The 23,188-nt window shown below is 45.6% G+C and overlaps 1 protein-coding gene across 1 annotated transcript in view; it reads right to left on the bottom strand.

The window, feature by feature from the left end:
- LOC132882146 (obscurin-like) overlaps window positions 1-23,188 on the bottom strand; it is a 181,504-nt gene that overhangs the window by 87,555 nt on the left and 70,761 nt on the right. The window contains exon 7 of the mRNA XM_060915420.1: window positions 453-488. Coding sequence (XP_060771403.1) covers window positions 453-488 — 36 coding nt within the window. The remainder of the gene's footprint in view (window positions 1-452; window positions 489-23,188) is intronic.

Here is a 23,188-nt window from a genome sequence, read left to right as displayed (position 1 = left end):
TTTGAATCCCTGTTACTATGACAACCCATATATACAGTCACTGGTTTTGCTGGGATCATAGTTTGTGAAGTACGTCCACATCATTGTTGTTTTGTGTCGTCTGTTCATTAGTGCAACAACATACACTAAGCTCATGTCACATGGGATCACCTGGCTTTGTCTGTTCATACTGGAGCATTTTTAGTACCAGTATTGATGCATCTCTAAAGTAAAGGGATTTTTATGTCGAATTAAAGAACCACAGTGAAACTCATGTAAAACTATGTATTCACGTCAGAATTCTTGCTGGTCATTGTTTTCTTATGTTATTACCATTATTTATCTGAACTGAACATAATTCTTGTGAATGATTATTAATCAGCTAGTAACAAATTCTACACAACCTTTATAGTCCCATTAGAAAGAAGAAATTTACACAATATAAAGGATCAAGTGTATACTGTATAAATCACCTTGAACATGGGCCACTGGTATCAGTGAAACCAGCACTAAAAAGGGAACAGAAACAGAAAGCATGACGTAAATCTGAAAATTATTCAGTCTGTTCATGGAAACAGCACATTGTAGACACAAAAGATTCAATCTTATTCAGAAAATCTAAACTACCAGCTGTAAGAAATACAAAAGTCATTATTCTGCTCATTAATGCCTTTATTTAATGAAAATTGCTTTATTTAAAGCAAATATTATGATTAAAAGTGTGATAATCTCAGCACTGGGGCATAAACCCATGTCCTAATGACACAAACTCATCACTCAGGACATTCAGACTGCAGATGGAGAACTTTATACCCCACCACTCACTCTAATGAAGACACAAAGAGAACATTTACTCACAGAGCATCACCGGGAGTGGACTGAGCTCCATCCTGTAACTCTAATGACTGACTGAATGAGGTGTGGTGTGTGTTCAAGTCTCAACACTTCCTGTGGTTTCTCACTTTCAATCACACTACAAGGAAAGAAAGAGAGGATGAGTGTATCCCAGATCTTTAACTTCTCTTTTAGTGTGTACAGGCACTGTATCTGCTCTTCCTTCCTCTTTCCAGAAAAATCTTCAATACTTTTTGTTTTTCTCAAACTCTCACATACAAAAAAGAGCGCACAGTAGAGACTCCACTGCATTAAATCAAGAGAAGCTTAAAGCTTGACAAGCTACAATTTCTAGGTTGCTCATCTTTCATCCAACTTCAGGCTCCATTGAGTTTAGTGTTTAATTTTCAAAGTATTGCAGGGATATTTATGAATGTTAGTTTCAAAATTATGTGGCCATCTAAGTCAATCCATCCATCCATTATCTGTAGCTGCTTATCCTGTGCAGGGTCACGGGCAAGCTGGAGCCTATCCCAGCTGACTATGGGTGAGAGGTGGGGTACACATTCAAACATAACATTCATAAATTATTCAAAACCTAGATGTTTTTGGACTGTAGGGGAAACCGGAGCACCCGGAGGAAACCCACACAGACACAGGGAGAACATGCAAACTCCACACAGAAAGGCCCCCATCAGCCATTGGGCTCGAACCCAGAACCTTCTTGCTGTGAGGTGATAGTGCTAACCACTATCTATATATCTATATATCTATCCAAGTGTGAAAGATATTTATTTCTGTACGTAGTTTCTCAGAAGCCCAATTCATGTGTGTATTATTATTGTTCTTCTGTGTTGGTTTATAAATAGAGTAGTAAATATCAAAACAGTTCAGCTGAAAGAAAAAGTGGAAATAAAGTAAGAGTGTCTGTTTAAGCATAAACGTTTAAGACAGATCACTTGTGAGAGGGAAGTAATACATAAACTCACAGAACACTTTACAGACATCCCAACCTGCCAAAATTCATTTCAGGGACACCCCCCGCCCAGAAAATTTTGGATTTGGTTGATGTGATTTCCTGCATTCTGGTGGATTTTGGGGTGGCCTTTTGGAGATGAACAATACCCGAATTCACTCAATTCACTCAGATTCATAGCTGACACGCTGACTTGGGGACTTAGCTGCCCCCAACCCATAAACTATGATAATTACAATGTGCCATATATTAAGCTCCTTACTGATGCCCCTTTTCCACCAAATCAGTTCTAGGGCTGGTTCGGGGCCAGTGCTGGTTCACAACTCGTTCAACTTGTGAGCCAGCTGAGAACCAGTTTGCTCTTCCATAGCTCGGGGTGCTAAGGGGAGTCACGTCAGTACGTCACTGTATACGTCAGTTACATCGCTGCGTTTGCATAAACCTTGGCATGAACATCGAAGCAACAACACCATGGAGAAGAAGAAGCAGCAACAACAACAATAGATGACTTTGCGTTTGTACAGCTGCTGCTTCTGGCTTTATGGTGCTTCATTGGGATCAGAAAATGGCAGATCCAATATGTTTGTGTTGATCGACAGGTTTTGATTGGACGGTGATTACGTTCTAGGAGATAGGTAATAACCTAATAAAATTTTGACTCTTATACTTACACTGAATGTGAGATGGTTATGTTAGCCTTTGTTATGAGCTAACATTAGCCGGTGTTATGTCCCTGCTGGAATCATCACAAATTCACAAACATATTACTGGCGATTTTTAAGTCGCCGCTCATATCTACCACAGCGGTAGATATGAGGATGCTTAGCTCTGTAATGAACTTAACTTACTGAAGTGAATGTAAACAAACTGCATGGAAATACAAGTGAATGATTTATGTTTAACCTTGTTTCTTTAACCCTTATGCCTCACTAAAAACATTTTTGGCTTGTCAGTTGTTCATTTTCTTTATTATTTTGACTGTGTTCATGCATATAGAAATATAATGAGGTCAACAGAATATAAAGTATGGCAAATGTGCTGTACATTAACTCCACAAGTAAATGTAACACTTATTTTTCCAACACTCACACATGCACATTTATTTCTCAATACACATCCCACTCTAATCTAAGGGGAAAAAGAGGCACAAGGGTTAAGTACCATGATGAATATTTGTTTGAGTACTGATGACTCTCCACACAACATGTTTATTTACCTATACATTTTTCTCTTTACAGGTAATCTTACGACTGATGGCAAGGCGGAGATCACATGTTGTCTGGGCACACCCAAGATCTCGCTACTGGTGGGACACAATTGTTCCTGATTTCACCTCTCACCAGTTCATGCAGAATCTCTGTGTGTCCCGAGAGTCGTTTGAGTATATCTGCAGTCGGGTGAGGCATGTCTTGGAGAGAAGGAACACAAATTACCATTTGTGTGTCCCAAACCAGAAGCAGATGGCTATTGCCATCTGGAAGCTGGCCACTGGCGGTGAATACAGGACCATTAGCCATCTTTTTGTAGTAGGCATGAGCACCGTCTTTAATTGCATTCAGAATTTCTGTAACACAGTCATCAAGGTGCTGCTCCCTGACCACATTACATGCCCTGATGCTGAGAGGTTAGTGGAAATGGCTGCTCTCTTTCAGAGTCGTTGGAGAGTGCCACAGTGTGTTGGTGCAATAGATGGAAGCCACATTCCCATTATAGCACCAGAACAATATTCCCGAGACTACTACAACCGGAAGGGATGGCATTCGGTTGTTCTGCAAGCAGTTGTAGATGGCAGAGGTTTTTTCTGGGATGTGTGTGTTGGCTTTCCAGGGAGTGTGCATGATGCAAGAGTCCTAAAACAGTCACATTTGTGGGAAGTCCTAAGTGACGGGGAATTTCTAGGTCAAAGCAAAGTGACCATCTCTGGCTGTGAGGTTGGACATTACCTGATAGGTGATCCAGCCTACCCCATGCAGAACTGGCTGATTGACCCCTGAACAACACACCTACAATTACAGACTCAGCAGTGCACGATCAGTTGTGGAAATGGCGTTTGGGAGACTGAAAGGATGGTGGAGGTGCCTACTAAAAAGAAATGACTGCAAACTGGAACTGTGCAATAAAATGGCGCTGATCTGCTGTGTCCTTCATAACATCTGTGAGGAACATGGTGACAATTTCACTGAGGAGCACCAAGACAGACATGCCAACATCCAGCCTCCTCTTCAGGCATTACCTGAATATGGCAGTCAAGAAGGAGCTGACATTAGAGCCGCTTTAATGGCCTACTTTAACAGAGGGAACAAGTAATTTGTTTGGTTATTTTGCTATTTACTTCATGTCAATGTTGTTTAATTGTTCAGTTCGATAAGTTCATAGAAATGAGTCATTTATTTGTAAATAAAGTGACTGAAAAAGGTAGCTTGTTGAGTTCTTTCATTACTTGTTTTCACAAGCTCTAACCAGCTTTACTTGTACTTATTACACAGTTAAAATAATTTTACATCACTAGTGAAAACATATACACGTAGACATGTCTCTTTAGAAAATAAAACATTTATTTACATAGTGCATAACATAAAGTGACGTGAACAGTGCAAAGGTGCAAAGCAAGAAAAGTGGTGTGATTATTTTCTGGCTTGCGCCTCCATTACAGACACCATGCGCCCCATTATACTGAGGAACGCACTGTTGTCTGCCTCCAGCTTGTGCAGCAAGGCATCGTTCATTTCCTTGCTGTGCTGCAGGAACCTCTCGTCCGCCCGCTCAAGGTATTCCAGGACCTCAGTGTTGCTGTCTCGCTTCCTCTTAGCTGTGTACAAGAACAGAATAATGAGTTTAACAGTTTTTATTAAGTCATAAGTAGATTAACACAAGTTCAGCAATACAATATAAGAAACATGTCAGCTCAGCAATAAGAGCATTAGTTAACTGTTTATGGTTGGTAGGGGATTTTATATGAATGACTGGTCACTTATTACAGCATGTATTTATATTATAAAGTCACACTATTAGGTATATATCCATGTTTGCATCGTATCCGATGAGACAGACTACTGGATACTCAGCACAACAACTGACCAGGTCTGGTCTGCTCTGATTGTCCTGAGCTGCTGGATGATGCAGGAGAGCTGCAGTGGAGTGGAGACATCAGGTCCTCGTCCCCGATGGTGGACAACTCTATAAACTACATAAAAACAGCCAGTGTTGGGAAAGTTCACTTTCTACATGAACTATTTCAAAGTTCAGTTCACAAATTTTAAAATGAGCTAGTTCAGTTCATAGTTCATAATGAAAAAATTTGAACTAAGTTCACAGTTGCAAAAATGAACTAGTGAATGAAACTATGCGTCAGATTTCATTATATTATACAAATAAACATTAACTGAAGTAACTAAAACTTTATGCAAGGCGAAAATGTTTGAACAGAAACTTACCAGGCTCTGATTGTGGCACCATCGCCTCCAGCATCGCCGTCGCTGAATTTAAGGCTCTGGTGGCATTATTTGCCGGTCTATCGCTGAGGACCGAGTCCAGAATATCAAAGGGGTTTTTCCTCGGCCGCCTGTTGCCGCTTCGACCGAGGTCTTTTTTTTTTTGGTCCCTGTAGTCTTTCTTCAGCTTCTTTAATTTGTTGCTGATCTGCTCAAGAGTATGTTCATACCCCGCCACAGCCATCTCTTTTTGTATTTGGTGTAATACGGGCTTGGTCCGCATAGCACCCTCCAATTTCGCCTGGACTTCATCTGTGGACCATATCACTAGGAGACAGGTTGTCTCCTCCACAGACCACTGCTGCTTTACTGCATCCATATCTCGTTGCTTGAACATGGCGAACTTTCATGGTCTTGTTATTGTTGTTGGTCTTTCCTCTGGCCCAGCACAGAGTTGGTGCTCACCTGGAACTGGTTTTTCTGGCCCCAGAGCCAGTTCTTTGTCAGTGGAAAAAGAAAACCCGGTTCCAAACTAAGCACTGGCCCCGAACCAGCCCTGGAACTGATTTGGTGGAAAAGAATGAATCTGGACACCCCGCCCTCCATAAATAAGGAAGGATGACCAGGACAGATAGATATTTCACCACAGAACATGTTAGGGTTTTGCTGGGATTCAAATCTGGTTCGCTGGTGTGATAATCCAGCAAACCCCCACTAGGCCACCAGGGGAATGACTCAAGTGCAGAGGCGTGAGGCGGAAGTAGAAAAGTAACAAAAAGTTTATTTACAATATTTACAGTCCCAAAAAATATATAATCCAAAAAATGCTCAGAAGATGAAGGGAAAAATAAAATATCCAAAAGTTCAAAGTCAAATACAAAAGCCAAAAAGCTAGAAAAGAAAAGGCAAAAATACCAACGCTCAGAAGATCCAAAAAACAGTAAATACAAAGTCCAAAAAGTCCAAAAAGCAAAGCAAAGTGCAAAACCAAAAAGACAAAGGCAAGGAACATGGAACAGAGGTAACTGGAGCTAAACATAACAGCACAAAGACTCCGTGACAAGAGGACTGAACTCAGGGGTATAAATACACAAACTAATTAAGGACACGGTGGGGCAGGAAACAGGCAATAAGACAAAAACAAAACACAGAACACAGTGGTGACCTCTAGAGGCCCAAAACAAACATGACCAGAAAAGGAAATAACAATGGCCTCTAGAGGCCAAAACAGTCCCAGTCCTAACAGGACCCCCCCCCCCCCCCCCCCCAGGAGCGTCTCCTGACGTTCCCAGGATGATCAGGATGGGCCGAATGGAAGTCCCGACAACGTTCTTTATCAAGTATGTCCCGAGCTGGGACCCAGCAGCACTCCTCAGGGCCATAGCCCTCCCAGTCCACAAGATATTGGAGGCCCCCACGAACCCGGCGGGAGTCCAGCAGGCGGCGCACGGTGAACACAGTCTGACCCTGGAAGATGCGGGGGGGTGGGGGGTTCCTAGGGGCAGGGGCATACATGGACATCAGTACGGGCCGCAACAGGGAAACATGGAATGTGGGGTTGATCCTTAGCGTACGTGGTAACTGGAGCCGGTAGGAGACAGGGTTAACTCTGCGTACAACCTTGAAGGGGCCAATGTAGTGAGGAGCAAGCTTGCGGTTCTCCACCCGCAGCGGAAGGTCCTTGGTGGACAGCCAAACCTGCTGCCCAGAGCGGAAAGTGTGGGCAGGTCTCCTATGGCGGTTGGCCTGAGTCTGGTTGGTACTGGAGGTCTGGATGAGTGTCCTCCTGACCTTGCTCCAGGTCTTGCGACACCGTCTCATGTAATGGTTGACCGAGGGCACCCCAGCGTCCTCCTCCTGGTCTGGGAACAGAGGTGGCTGGAACCCGAATTGGCACTGGAACGGCGACAGCTTGGAAGCCGATGACTGCAGGGTGTTGTGGGCGTACTCTGCCCATGGCAGCCAGGTGCTCCATGATGTCGGGTTATCCATAGCCATGCCTCGCAGGGTGGTTTCCAGGTCCTGGTTGAGCCTCTCCGTCTGGCCGTTGGACTGGGGGTGGAACCCAGAGGAGAGGCTGGCAGTGGCCCCAATGCTCTTGCAGAAGCCGTGCCATACTCGAGAGGAGAACTGGGGCCCCCCGGTCAGAGACGATGTCCTGAGGGAGACCAAAAACTCAGAAGACATGAGTGAACAACAATTTAGCAGTGTCAAGGGCAGAGGGGAGTTTGCACAGTGGAATAAAGTGGCAGGCCTTGGAGAATCTGTCCACTATGACCAATATGACAGTGTTACCTTGAGACTCAGGGAGACCCATGATGAAGTTGACCACCACGTGGGACCAGGGATGCCGGGGAATAGGCAGAGGATGCAGGAGACCCTGGGGACGCTGTCGTGGGTTCTTGGTTCTGGTGCAGACCTCACAGGACAGGACAAATGACCTTACTTCCTTCTCCATGTAAGGCCACCAGAAGTGTCTTTTCAGGAAGTCCAGGGTCCTCCGAGCTCCCGGGTGGGCAGTGAGAGGGGAAGAGTGACCAAACTGGAGAACCTTGGCCCGGGCTTGACAAGGGACATACAGGAGGCCCGATGGCCCCGTCCCAGGATCAGGGTCCCGGCGTTGAGCTTGTCAAACGGTCTCCTCAATACCCCAGCGGACAGGAGCCACAATCCGGGATATAGGGATGATAGGCCCAACTTCACTCTCCCTGTTGTTGGGCAAGAACAGCCTGGAGAGCGCATCCAGTTTGGTGTTCTTAGAGCCCGGGCGGTATGATAGGGTGAAGCTGAAACGGCTGAAAAACAAAGCCCACCTAGCCTGTCGTGGGTTCAGCCTCTTGGCTTGCTGGATGTACTCCAGGTTCTTATGGTCCGTCCACACCAGGAATGGATGTTGCGCTCCCTCCAGCCAGTGCCTCCACTCCTCAAGGGCTCGTTTGACCACTAGCAGTTCCCGATCCCCCACATCATAGCGGGACTCCGCAGGGCTCAGGCGGTGGGAGAAGTAAGCACAGGGGTGCAGCTTCCCTTCTGAGCGTTGAGAGAGCACCGCGCCGACACCACTGTCTGAGGCATCCACCTCCACGATGAATGGTTGGGAGGTGTCCGGGAGAACCAGAATGGGTGCCATGCAAAAGCGGTGTTTTAGGTCATTAAACGCCTCTTCCGCCTGAGGGGACCAGACAAAGGAGCCACCAGTCCTTTTGGTGAGGTCCGACATAGGTGCAGCTATGGAACTGAAGTTCCTGATGAACTTGCGGTAGAAGTTAGCAAATCCTAAGAACCGCTGAACCTCCTTAATGGACTTGGGAGTAGACCAGTCTCAGACGGCCAGGGTCTTGGCTGGGTCCATTTGGAGTTGCCCTGTTCGTACGATAAATCCCAGGAAGGAGACCTCGGGGACATGAAACTCACATTTCTGGGCTTTAGCAAACAGATTATTCTGCAAGAGTCTCTGGAGGACTTGGCGGACATGGTGGCGGTGTTCCTGTAAGGTCTTGGAGAATATAAGGATGTCGTCGAGGTAGACCAAAACATATAGATTAATCATATCCCTCAAGACGTCATTGATAAGGGCCTGAAAAACAGCTGGTGCATTGGTGAGTCCGAAGGGCATCACCTGGTACTCGTAGTGCCCTGACGGGGTGTTAAAGGCGGTCTTCCACTCGTCTCCCTGTCAGATACGGACGAGGTGGTATGCGTTCTGTAAGTCCAACTTGGTGAAGATGGTGGCGCCTTGGAGCAGGTTGAATGCTGTGGACATCAGCGGAAGGGGATAGCAGTTGCGCACGGTGATCTTGTTCAGGCCCCTATAATCAATACATGGCCGGAGACCCCCATCCTTCTTGCCGACAAAGAAGAAGCCGGCACCAGCGGGTGAGGTGGAGGGTCGAATGAACCCAGAGGCCAAGGCTTCCTTGATGTACTCCTCCATGGCCTTGCGTTCTGGCTGAGAGAGGGAGAACAGATGGCCCCGAGGAGGAGTAGTCCCAGGGAGCAAGTCGATGGCACAGTCGTAGGCACGGTGCGGAGGAAGAACGGCGGCCCTGCTCTTGCTGAAGACCTCTTTGAGATCCCAGTACTCTGTGGGAACTTGAGATAACTCGGTGAGATCAGGGGGCTCGGCAGGAGACACAGGAGAGCTAGAGAGCAGACAAGAGGCATGGCATGCAGGGCCCCATTCCACAATCTGGCTTGTTACCCAGTCTATGCGAGGGTTGTGGCGAATAAGCCAAGGAAGGCCTAGAATAACTGGGAACTCTGGTGAATGAATAAGGTGCAGGGATATTTCTTCTTTGTGACCTTGAGACTGGAGAAAGACTGGAGAAGTAACTTGGGTGACTCTTCCATCACCTAACGCTTGGCCATCGAGGGCAGACACAGACAGTGGGACTTCAAGAGGTGCAGTCGGGACATTGATGCTTTGGGCGAAGTGGATATCCATAAAGTTTCCAGCCGCCCCGAGTCTAACAAAGCTTAACAAGAGTGGACGGACTCACCCCAGGAGATGGAGACTGGGATGTAGATTCCTTGGCCAGGGAGTCTGGGAGAGAGGGTAGGCCCCGTCACAACCCTCCCTCAGCTGGAGGGGGCGGTCCTTTTCCCGAGAGTTCAGGACATGATGCTCGGAAGTGACCAGGCTTGCCACAGTAGATGCAGCACTTGTCCCTCCTTCTGAGCTCCCTCTCAGATGCAGAGAGGCGAGTACGACCCACTTGCATGGGTTCTGGACAGTCACTGGAGGAGGTAGACGGGCTCCAGGTAGAGGCAGGGAGGCCGGGGAGGCTCAGGACTTGTCAGTGTTCTCTCATCCTGTTGTCCAGACAAGTAGAATGTGAGATCAGTGTTTCGAGGTCACTTGGGCATCCGATAGAAGCCAGACCTTCTTTGATGGGGTCAGACAGACCATGGTGGAAGGCTGACACCAGGGCAGTCTCGTTCCATCCACTTACTGCTGCGAGCATCCGGAACGAGATGGCGTAGTCTGCGATGCTTCCCCCTTGCCGGATGGACATGAGCTTTCTGGCTGCGTCTTTACTGATGTCTGCTTGATCAAAGACACGCAGCATCTCCTCAGTAAACAGCTGGAAATCAGAGCACTCAGGTCTCTGTCTCTGCCAGATAGCAGTAGCCCAGGCTCGCGCCTTACCAGCCAACAAGGTTATCACAAAGGCAATCTTGCGGTGATCTGTAGTGTAGGTGGTAGGCTGAAGCTCAAAGGTGAGTTGACACTGGGTAAGGAACTCTCGACACTCACTGTGCTTGCCGTCATACCTCTGTGGTGCAGGAAGGCTGGGTTCGTGAGGTGAAGAAGGCAGCATGGCAGGAGGCACTGGAGCAGGAGCGGATGGTGGAGCAGGAGCAGAATCAGGCGGAGGAGATGGGGGCAGAGAAGTCAGCTGTGCCAGGGTTCTCCCAATCTGCTGAAGCAGTACCTCGTGGCGAGCAAGGGTCTCACGTTGGCTTGCGAGAGTCCATCCATGAGTGTCCATGGTGGATCCGAGGCATGTTAACGCAGCCATCATTCCCTGAAGGTTGGCTGGGTAGACAGATGAAGAAGCCTCTGCTGAGTCGGTCATGACGGAGTCTTTCTGTTAGGGTTTTGCTGGGATTCAAACCTGGTTCGCTGGTGTGATAATCCAGCAAACCCCCACTAGGCCACCAGGGGAATGACTCAAGTGCAGAGGCGTGAGGCGGAAGTAGAAAAGTATCAAAAAGTTTATTTACAATATTTACAGTCCCAAAAAATATATAATCCAAAAAACGCTCAGAAGATGAAGGGAAAAATAAAATATCCAAAAGTTCAAAGTCAAATACAAAAGCCAAAAAACTAGAAAAGAAAAGGCAAAAATACCAACGCTCAGAAGATCCAAAAAAGTCCAAAAAGCAAAGCAAAGTGCAAAACCAAAAAGACAAAGGCAAGGAACACGGAACAGAGGTAACTGGAGCTAAACATAACAGCACAAAGACTCCGTGACAAGAGGACTGAACTCAGGGGTATAAATACACAAACTAATTAAGGACAGGGCGGGGCAGGAAACAGGCAATAAGACAAAAACAAAACACAGAACACAGTGGTGACCTCTAGAGGCCCAAAACAAACATGACCAGAAAAGGAAATAACAGTGGCCTCTAGAGGCCAAAACAGTCCCAGTCCTAACAGAACATTCCTTTACTGAGATACCAAAACACAGATGAATATAACAGAACAATGAATGAATTGCATGAATGACAATGAATGTAATTGTACATGTACAGTAGGCCTAGGCCTAAAGGGCTCTTTCCTTTCCTCTGTTCTATGCCTGTTCCTTTTGCAAGCTTTCATTGTATTTAGAGGCTGCTTGCTTTGTAGATTTGAGCAATTTTCCAGACACCTCCACCTCGTAGCACTCTGTGTCAATAAACTTGTGAATCTGATGTCTTGCAAGATTAACAAGTGAGACATCTGACCCCTAAATTCTGTCTTGATGTGACGCACCATGCTGAATGCCCTTTCCCCATCACAGTTAGAATTTGGCAGCACCAATAGAGATCTTGCAGTCACGTGACCGGAAAGTTAACAGCCGCCATTTTGTCGGTAAAAAACACAGCTGAATACTGCTGCAATCGTGTACAGAAGGGATCAATTTCAACCGACAGACTACACGGCTCATTTTTCTAATGAACAGATAATTAGATATATGTCTAAAATAAACGATCTACAGATTAGTGACCCTTATGGCTTACCGGACGTAGTTTTCATGACCGTGTCAGTGGATTTTGAACTGCCAGAGGTGGAATACCCAGACGTGTATAATTACCTCATCAACTTTCCCTCGCTGTTCAGTGGTGAAGCACTGTGTGCTTATAAATCTCTTGACAGTTATCTTTACAGAAATTCAGGATTTGTCAGCGACTCAGCTGTGGCATCTTGTAAACAAGAAAATAACAATCCTCATTGGACAGGTAAGTCACTTAAGTATTACTAGTACTGACACTAGATATATCAGTAGTATCTAGTATAGCACTGACCAGCCGATTATAGAATAGAATAGAATAGAATAGAATAGAATAGAATAGAATAAGGTAATTCCAGCTGTAATTCCAAATCATCTGTCTTGTTTACCATGGATCTGGCGTTGGAGAGGTAGAGGATTGGCAGTGGAGATTTGAGTGGCTGTTTTCTGAGCTTAGTCAACAGGCCGGCTCTGCCTGCAGCCTCGCTTTTGCTTCCGCTCCCGACGCCGCCTCCTTTGCTTGCCCGATAACAATCCATGGAGACCCCGCTGGTCTCGCTATCTCGTCCGGAATGTTGTGCATGCGATGGAAATCGCGACAAACCGTCATTTTCTGCTGGAAACCAATGTCCAGTAAGTCCATACGGTTGTGGTGGACATTGAAGTCCGATACAGACGAACAACACGCAAAAATACACACAAAAAACATAAAAAACGTGCACAGGTAGGGAGAGCTTGTAGCCGCAGCCATTGTAGTAGACTTACGTAGTAGGGTTTTCCAGAAGAAAAGGTTGAAGTAGAAGCAGAAGTAGAACCAGAAGTAGAAGTAGAAGGCGGAAATATGGCGTTTGACCGACAAGATGGAGTTTGTTACAATCTGGATCAGCTGTGACATCACATGCAAGATCTCTATAGCAGCTTCATCAGCTGATAGAGCTCCCTGAATCTCAACTGCCCTGAGCTCACAGATGTGACTTTGGACAGCTTCCCCTAGCACTCATCAACTGGTAAATTCTTATAATTTGGCATCAGTGCTTCCAGGTTAGATGACACATAATCCAGGACTTCTATGGAGCTGTTCTCTGGCATCTGCCTTCATTACATTTGGAAATCTTTCTGCCAAAGTCAAAATCTGCTCTGGTTTCACATTATCATGGTTCTCAGGATTGACCACTGACAGATTCATCAAGATTTGATCTCTCACTGGGAATTTTTCCTTTATTTTTTGAAAGATTCTGACAAAGAATGCTCTTGCATCTCTGTAGAATTGCTTTGTCTTGTGACTGGAGAGTGCTGATTTTCACATCGGAAAATCACATATTTGATGGAAGATGGATATGATGTGTTAATAGTACCTGAACATACAGTATTAATTGAACAGCAGACATTTTGCTCATGTTGTGAGAGAATCTCTTTCAGAGCCTATAAACACAGAAAAACCTGATGAGTTAGTTGAGAGAGATAACAAGATGGCGTGTCCATTCATGTGGACTGTAGATGGCTCTGGCAAAACCAGAGGCGGAGGTTTGTGCATTTATAGAAATAGAGCTTGGTGTACAAACTCTGTTGTCGCTGAGAGACACTGCTCACCTAACGCAGAGTTTCTCATGGTTAAATGTAGACCTTTTTATCTCCCAAGAGAACTCACTTCAGTGATAGTTACTGCTGTATATACACACCACCAGACTCTAATGCTAAGCTTGCAATGGGAGAATTGCATGCAGCCATTAGCAAACAGCAGGAAATGCACGCAGAGGCTACCTTTATTTTTGTGGGTGACTTTAATCCCTCCAACTTGAAGACAGTACTTCCCAGACTGCATCAACATGTTACCTGCCACACAAGAGGAAATAAGACACTGGACCATGTTTTTTCAGTGGACAAAAAGGCAACGACAAGATTCAGAAATATACAGGGAAGGTGATCACAGAGTGATAAATTAATCTTGTAATGGCTTTTTCCTTTGCGCTAATTCCATGATTATTGAAAGGACTTTACCTTAAAATTTCAAACAGGTTCAATTCACCTGAAAATCAGCCCTCTGTAAAGGGACACCTCAAGAAGATCATAGGCTTTGGAATTTTGAAAAAAATATATATTTTATGGTTGCAGAGATATGATGATTTTAGTAAAAAATAAATAAATTAAAAAAATGGTAATTTCGCACTGATCCCCAACACACACACACACACACACACACACACACACACACAACTCTACTTAACATCGTAGCACAAAATAGAAAGGGTGTACAACCCCGATTCCAAAAAAGTTGGGACAAAGTACAAATTGTAAATAAAAACGGAATGCAATAATTTACAAATCTCAAAAACCGATATTGTATTCACAATAGAACATAGACAACATATCAAATGTCGAAAGTGAGACATTTTGAAATTTCATGCCAAATATTGGCTCATTTGGAATTTCATGACAGCAACACATCTCAAAAAAGTTGGGACAGGGGCAATAAGAGGCTGGAAAAGTTAAAGGTACAAAAAAGGAACAGCTGGAGGACCAAACTGCAACTCATTAGGTCAATTGGCAATAGGTCATTAATATGACTGGGTATAAAAAGAGCATCTTGGAGTGGCAGCGGCTCTCAGAAGTAAAGATGGGAAGAGGATCACCAATCCCCCTAATTCTGCACCGACAAATAGTGGAGCAATATCAGAAAGGAGTTTGACAGTGTAAAATTGCAAAGAGTTTGAACATATTATCATCCACAGTGCATAATATCATCAAAAGATTCAGAGAATCTGGAAGAATCTCTGTGCGTAAGGGTCAAGGCAGGAAAACCATACTGGGTGCCCGTGATCTTCGGGCCCTTAGACGGCACTGCATCACATACAGGCACAACGGCAGCGCTTCCGCGCTTTGCACTCGGAGGAAGTCAGCCGGCCGTTCGCGTTTGGCCAGCAACTCCGGGACGCCTGCGGGCAGTGGTTGAGGGCCGACAACCGCGACACCAAGGGGATCATTAACCAGGTGGTGCTGGAGCAGTTCATCGTGCGTCTACCAGCCGGAGCTGCAGAGTGGGTCCAGTGCCACCGCCCGGCATCACTGGATCAGGCAATCGAGCTGGCGGAGGACCATTTGGCAGCTGTCCTGATGGCAGGACAGCAGACAACCTCTTCTCCCCTCTCCTCTCTCTCTCTCTCTCTCTCTCTCTCTCTCCCTCTCCTCCTGTGTCTCATCCTCGCCCCGTTCCCCCACCGCAGAGGTGGGGGCCAGCCCCACCCCAGCCGGCCCGCCGCATCTGCGGTGCCCTCCCGTTTCTCCCTTCTGTGTCTGTCTCTTCCCCCCCTCAGGTGAGTGAGCCCCCGAGCACCAGTGCAGAGAGGAAGCCCGGGCCGGTTTGCTGGCGCTGCGGGGAGCTGGGCCACCTCCAACAGCAGTGCTCGGTAATGGAGGTGGGCGCAGTGGTTCGGATTCCTGATTCACCAGGAGCCGCCCTCGATCGGGCTGGAGCGTATTGCATACCGGTGAGTATACCAAGGGGATACACATCAGGCGTTGGTGGATTCTGGTTGTAATCAGACCTCAATCCACCAAAACCTGGTGCAAGATGAGGCATTGGGGGGAGCACAATTGGTGAAGGTGTTGTGTGTGCACGGGGATGTTCACAACTACCATTTAGTGTCGGTCCACATTTTTTTTCGAGGTGAAAAATTTATAGTGAAGGCGGTGGTTAATCCTCGCCTTACCCACTCGATAATTTTGGGGACGGATTGGCTGGGATTTGGGGAATTAATGAGTCACCTAGTGAAGAGTGGGTCCTGCCGTAGTTTAATAAGGGGAGGTACTGGTGTTGCGTTGGCGGGAGCAGCTGTCACAGAGCCATCTACGTCAGCTCTGCATCAGAGTGAGGAGCCGCCGGCTCCTCCTCTCTCTATTGGGGAATCCCTCGCGGATTTTCCATTAGAGCAGTCACGAGATGAGACTCTGCGGCATGCATTTGACCGCGTGAGAGTAATCGATGGTCAAATGCTCCAGCGAAACACCACCCCGTTCTTCCCCTACTTCGCAATTATGAAGGATAGATTATACCGAGTGATGCAGGACACTCAAACCAAAGAGTAATTCACGCAGCTGTTGATTCCGAAGAGCCACCGGGAATTGGTATTCCAGGCGGCTCACTTTAATCCCATGGCTGGACACTTAGGGCAGGATAAAACACTAGCCTGAATAATTATTGAATGGTTCTATTGGCCAGGGATTCGCAGCGATGTCCGTAGGTGGTGTACGGCGTGCCGCAAATGCCAGTTAGTAAATCCAGCGGCCATTCCAAAAGCGCCTTTGCGCCCTCTCCCATTAATTGAGACCCCGTTCGAAAGAATTGGGATGGATCTCGTCGGGCCATTAGATTGGTCAACACGAGGGTACCACTTTACATTAGTTCTGGTGGACTAACGCGATACCCGGAAGCGGTGCCTCTTCGCAATATCTCAGCACGCAGTATTGCAGAAGCGCTCTTCCGCGTTATCTCCCGAGTTGGAATCCCAAAGAGATTCTGACTGACCAAGGCACCTCGTTTATGTCACGTACACTAAATGAACTGTATAGGTTGTTGGGTATTAAGCCGATCCGCACCAGCATGTATCACCCCCAAACGGATGGTTTAGTTGAACGGTTCAATCGCACCCTCAAGAATATAATTAAAAAATTCGTAAGTGAGGACGCACGTGATTGGGATAAGTGGCTCGAACCCTTGTTGTTTTCAGTGCGAGAGGTCCCCCAAGCCTCCACGGGGTTCTCCCCGTTTGAATTGTTATACGGGCGTAAGCTGCGTGGCATTCTAGATGTGCTGTGGGAAAATTGGGAGGAGGGACCTTCACCAAGTAGAAATGAAATTCAATACGTTATTGACCTGCACGCAAAACTCCACACACTCACGCACCTAACCCAGGAGAATTTGCGGCAGGCCCAAGAATGACAAACCCGCCTGTATGACAAGGGTACGTGCCTCAGGGAGTTTGCACTGGGAGATAAAGTACTCATACTGTTGCCCACATCGAGCTCCAAATTAGTCGCCAAGTGGCAAGGACCCTTGGAGGTCACACGGCGAGTCAGGGACGTTGACTATGAGGTGAGGTGAACGGACAGGGGAGGGGCGCTACAGGTTTACCACCTCAATCTGCTCAAACTCTGGAACGAGGAGGTCCCCTTGGCGTCGGTGTCGGTGGTTCCGGAGAAGGCGGAGCTGGGGCCGGAGGTTCAAAAGGGAACATTGCCATCACGTACCTCTCCGGTCCCCTGTGGAGACCACCTCTCCCTGACCCAACTCACGGAGGTTGCCCAGTTGCAGACCGAGTTTTTGGACGTATTCTTGCCCCTGCCCAGCCGCACCAACCTCATAGAGCACCACATTGAGACGCGCCCGGGGGTGGTAGTGCGTAGCCACCCTTACAGGCTGCCCGAACACAAGAAAAAAGTGGTTCGGGAAGAACTTGAGGCTATGCTCGAAATGGGCATCGTGGAGGAGTCCCACAGTGACTGGAGCAGTCCGGTGGTCTTGCTTCCCAAGGCTGATGGGTCGGTCCGGTTCTGTGTAGACTATAGGAAAGTCAACGTGGTGTCTAAATTTGACGCGTACCCAATGCCTCGTATTGATGAGTTGCTCAATCAACTAGGCACGGCTCGCTTTTACTTGACACTGGATTTAACAAAGGGTTGTTGGCAGATCCACTTGACTCCATTATCCCGAGAAAAAATGGCCTTTTCCACACTCTTCGGCTTACACCAGTTTGTCACACTTCCTTTTGGGCTGTTTGGGGCACCCACTACATTTCAGCGGCTGACGGATAGGGTCCTCCGCCCCCACGCCACCTATGCGGCTGCCTATCTTGACAATATCATTATCTATAGTAATGACTGGCCGAGGCACCTCCAACATCTGAGGGCCGTCCTTAGGTCGCTGAGGCGAGCGGGTCTCACAGCCAACCCAAAGAAGTGTGCGATTGGGCAGGTGGAAGTATGGTATCTGGGCTTTCACTTGGGCAACGGGCAGGTGCGTCCCCAAGTTAACAAGACAGTGGCAATTGCGGCCTGCCCGAGGCCCAAGACCAAAAAGGGGGTGAGACAGTTCCTGGGGCTGGCTGGCTATTATCGTAGGTTTATACCTAACTATTCGGACGTCACCAGCCCGCTGACTGATCTGACTAAAAAGGGGGCACCAGATCCGGTCCAGTGGACGGAGCAATGCCAGCGGGCTTTTTCTGAGGTAAAGGCTGCACTGTGTGGGGGGCCACTTTTACACTCCCCTGACTTTTCTCTCCCCTTTATGTTACAGACGGATGCGTCGGACAGAGGGCTGGGGGCTGTTTTGTCCCAGGAGGTGGAGGGGGAGGACCGCTGTTGTATATCAGTAGGAAGCTGTTGGTGCGTGAGGGGCGCTACAGCACCATTGAAAAGGAGTGCCTAGCAATCAAGTGGGCAGTCCTCGCCCTCCGTTACTACCTACTGGGACGCCCTTTCACCCTCTGTTCGGACCACGCGCCCCTCCAGTGGCTCCACCGCATGAAGGATGCCAACGCGCGGATCACCCATTGGTATCTGGCACTCCAACCCTTCAACTTCAAGGTGATCCACAGGCCGGGGGCGCAGATGGCCGTGGCGGACTTCCTCTCCCATCAAGGGGGGGGAGTCGGCTGCAGGCCGGACGGCTGCCCAGCCTGAGTCGGGCGGTGGGGGTATGTGGCAGCGGGGGCATGGCCAAGCATTGGTCTGTGACCGGAGGGCAGAGTCGGGGAAGGTAAGTGACAGAATCACTGCACCTGAGGTTGATTAATGTGTTTGTGTGTCTTCCCCAGTGACTGCGCCCTATTTAAGGAAGAGAGCGAGAGCAGGGGGGGGTCTCTCCCCAACCTGACCACAACAGATGTGTGTGAGTGAGTGAAAGTGTGAGTGAAAGAAAGCTGAAAAGCAAGCTGAAAAGCTATAATAAACGGGTTTTGTGAACTCAGTTCTGGCCTGCTGTCCTTCTGTGCTCCACCCACCCATCTGAACTGCTACAAGTACCTACTATTATTTGCATGATCATGCCCAGTACATAAGATGAGCCAGCTAACCTCATTGACTTGCTATTTAAAGCTAGGGTAGGTCATTTTTGAGAAACCAGATTTTGAAAGTATCCAACTGAAAAATCCCACCCCTTCCCTTTAGCCCTTCCTCCAAATACACATGAAATTGCACTGTAATTAGATCAGAGTCCAGCTCAGAATGAAACATGGACTGTGGAACACATTTTGAATTGGTCAGGCCCATCAGTTCCCCAACCAATAAAATTAAATATTTTTAGTGAATTTGATTGGCTTATAGAGCAGTCACATGAATTCAAATGTTTCTTTCTTTGTTTCTTTATTTCTAATCACATTTTCCTTTGCAACTTATTCGAAGACGTATTGGCGAAATGGTGGATTTCTCAGTTACGTTTATAACTTATAATTTCTCCTTTTCTACCTTTATCATTCGCTTAATGTGTGAAGATTCTTGAAAATAAATACAGATATATAAATACAGATACATCCGCCATTTCGCACGTGAATTTCTTTCGGTGGCGACCAACTTGAGTTGAAAAAACTCTCTTTTATGGCCAATGATTCACTTTAACTTACGACAGAAGTTAAAACCACCAACTTTTTCCAAGTACACACAAAAATGCGGGTCAAAAAAGACAGTAGAAAAGGTAAAAACCGCTATTATAGAAATGGATTGCTTCACATCACCAGTCAAACTCTTATGGTTGTCAAGGAATGTCAAGTTAGCTCGCCCACCACAGGCTTGTTGCCATGGAGAAAATTGACAATTCCTGCAAATGGCCTATTGGATCAGACTCCAGCTCAGAATGATACATGGACTGTGGAACACATTTTGAATTGCTCAGGCCCAACAGTTCCCCAACCAATAAAATTAATTATTTTTTTCGTGGTCTGGTTTCCATCAAATCATGCACTCTGATTGGCTCATGAGCGATCCAGAATCCTCTGATATGGACCGTGGTTATAGACCTTTGGAGACTCGCTTGTTCACAACAACAAACATAGCAGCAATTTTTGGCAACATTTATTTTTGCATTTCTCAGTATAATCGCATTAATTTTAGAGCATGGATTGCAATAACAACAGTGCTCACAGCGAAAGCGAGTTTTACTACCCTGATGAAGATGAAATAAAAGAAAACATTTCAGGAGAAAGCTGAAAACCTGTAATTGTTGCTAACGCCGAGCAAAAACATGGCTGTCTCCTGAATGACTCAATTTTGCATAAATAGAGGACTACATAGGCGGCAAAATTTTTTTGTTTTTTTTTCCTGCCATGGAAATGCACTTGTATACCCAGGAGGAAGCCATTTGCATTACAGCCGTGAATGAGGATTCAAAATGCTAGCTCGCCTTGGCTTTGTTTTCCCTTTCAGGCGCTCTCATTTTCTCTGAGAATTTGGGAAAGAAAAAAACAAATATATTATTTACCAGCTTAAGGTTGGTCTGTATGGTGAAATACCATTACCTCGGCCTTGAAAATACTGACCTCGGCCCAGAGGGATTCGGTCAGTATTTTCAAGACCTCGGTCACGGTATTTCACGATATGGACCTACCAGCTGGTAAATAATATATATATATATATATATATATATATATATATATATATATATATATATATATATGGGTCCATCTCAGAAACTGGTCTCTCATTTGAGACCTTATAATCAAAAAATAAATTTTCTAATTTTACTATTTTTTTTTTTGCATTTACCTAACACTCAATGTTTCTTTTGTCATGCTGAATAAGAACAAAGATATCATATGCTTTATCTGGCCTCCACTGTGGAAATTTTTTTTTTTATTACAATTCAAATGCTTTTGTAAAATTGATTTCCATATAAAATAACTACATCATGAAGAATTAAAGCCCCTCCTCCACACATGAGTGAAAATATTGAATACATTTTCTCTTTTTGATTGCTTGGGTTAAAAATGCTAAGTTATGATGACGGAATTGATTATTCACTTAAATATGAATAATATGATACATTTTGGGTATTTGAGATGGCGAAATAGGACAATAGGATACAATGGAAAAATCAAGAACACACCGGAAAGATGAGAATAACGGCGGTGGTAAAAGAACAGCGACTGTACCGGCTGAAGGTCGCGCGGGTCTCTGGTACGGCGCGCGAGCAACGGGACATCACTACCGCACCAGTTGGAGTGCGAGGCAGGGGCGGGGCAAAATGACTGGTCGTAGATTCTAGCAAAAGTTCGATCTAAATTGACCGTGGTTGCAAAATATTGGCCAAAAAAATGCAAACACTACGAAATATGAAAGGAAGAAGAAAAAGAAACATTCTATTGCCTTATACTGAAAGACTAAAGCAAAATAAAACTGTCAAAACTCACCTTTTCAGTGATAACGTCCGAACAGATCACTCGCGTAACAGAAAGACGGCAAATGGAAGCATGATCAACTTCTAACTGTTGGACTGGAAAATTCCATTCTACACATGCAAATTGTTAATGTGTGTCCTTCCACGCACACAAATAACACGCTACGGTAAAAAATAGACCACAACTCATTTCATAGCTCAGAAATTCGTACAAGACCAGCTACCATTGTAACATATTCTGGAAGAAACATATTCTATACCTAACATTCAGCTTTCATTTTAAAAAACAAAATCGCAGATTTATAACTAAATTTTTATATGGCGTAGTGAATTTAAGTTACTACTTTCGGTGAGGTAGTGACCTTTACCCTGAGGCTTTCCTGTCACAAATTGTATTTTAAGTTGTACCTTTATACAAATAAAGATTGGTGCGCTCACAGAATAATCATAACCATAATAAAACATCATGCAAAATGTTTGATCACCATTGTAACTCCATTTTCTGCATATGCAATACGATCGTGTGTTTTGATCTAAATGGTAGACTTTTCAGTGGACTACAACCTTTTTAAGGGAATGCGATGTAGTCAACCATTTATCATGTCCAAGATCAAGCCGCCATTTTTCCATGAAGTTGCAGAATATTTTGCCAAATTCTGAATAGAGTATTCACATCAAAGATTTAGTTTTATCTGGATTATTTCTTTCATCATTTTATTTCAAATTAAAACCAACATCACCATTCAAAACTGTACAGTTTATTGACTGAGTATATTTAATGGGGTACCCCCACAGTACCCAGTTTCTGAGACACACCCATATATAGATACAGTATAAGTGAACTTTCATTGGCTTATAGAGCAGTCACATGAATTCAAATGTATGTTTGTTTCTTGATTTCTTTGTTTCAAATCACATTTTCCTTCTCAACTGATTCGAAGACACATTGCCCATGAAAGGAAAGGACAGTGAGAAGGGAGAGCAGTCTCTATAAAAAATATTAATTCCCCTAAGTCGAGCCTTACCGTTTCCATGGTCCATGATATGAAAAGTCATCTACCACACTATCTATTCAGTAAAAGAACTAACACACACTTATTTCACTGCTTAGATGTTTGTTTGAGAACCAAAACTGTTGTGAAAAGTCCTAAATAAGCAGTAAACTGTTTCTGAGAACATTTAGCTGTGAGAGCACAGGCACACACAAATATCGGACAAACACCAAACCGATACGACTGCCTGGCCACTTCACAAAGATATTTTCAGCAATGTTCAAATAAAATAACGCGAACCAGTCACTTTAGCCAGAGATGTTCCTCTCAGAAAATCTCTGCCTTAACATCAGAAACAAAAAAAGTAGCCCAACTTTAGCAGGTCTGGAAATTGTAATTTGTTTCATCAAAGCTGATGGTCTTGCTTAAATTCTGTTTCAATCAGTGTGATTTACTGAATCATGCACACAGCAATTCAGTGATAACAAGGAGCCTGTGAACTACTGGAATGCTGTGGGTCCTTATAATTGTCACCACCATTCACTTCACCAGCAGCAGCCCAGGATACAGGTCAAGATCTTCAGTTAATGTTCACATCAAACATCATAATGAGAAAAACTGTGATCTCAGTCACTTTGACTGTGATATGGTTGCAGGCAGTGTCTACTTTACACAGAAATTGGGGGGGGGGGGGACCCACACAACCCAATAGGTGGAAATGCCTTGTTGATGAGAGAGGTCAGAGAAGAATGGCCTGACAGTAAAGTTACAGGAATTCTACATTCGACTGACCTCAGAAAAGTTAAATTAGAGATCAGAATGACATCATTTTAACCTCCACTGATTCAAAGTACAAAGGGGGAAAACATGGGTGC

Source organism: Neoarius graeffei, chromosome 1 (assembly GCF_027579695.1).
Source record: "Neoarius graeffei isolate fNeoGra1 chromosome 1, fNeoGra1.pri, whole genome shotgun sequence".
NCBI classification, from domain to species: Eukaryota; Metazoa; Chordata; class Actinopteri; order Siluriformes; family Ariidae; genus Neoarius; species Neoarius graeffei.
This window is presented reverse-complemented; position numbering and strand designations above follow the sequence as displayed.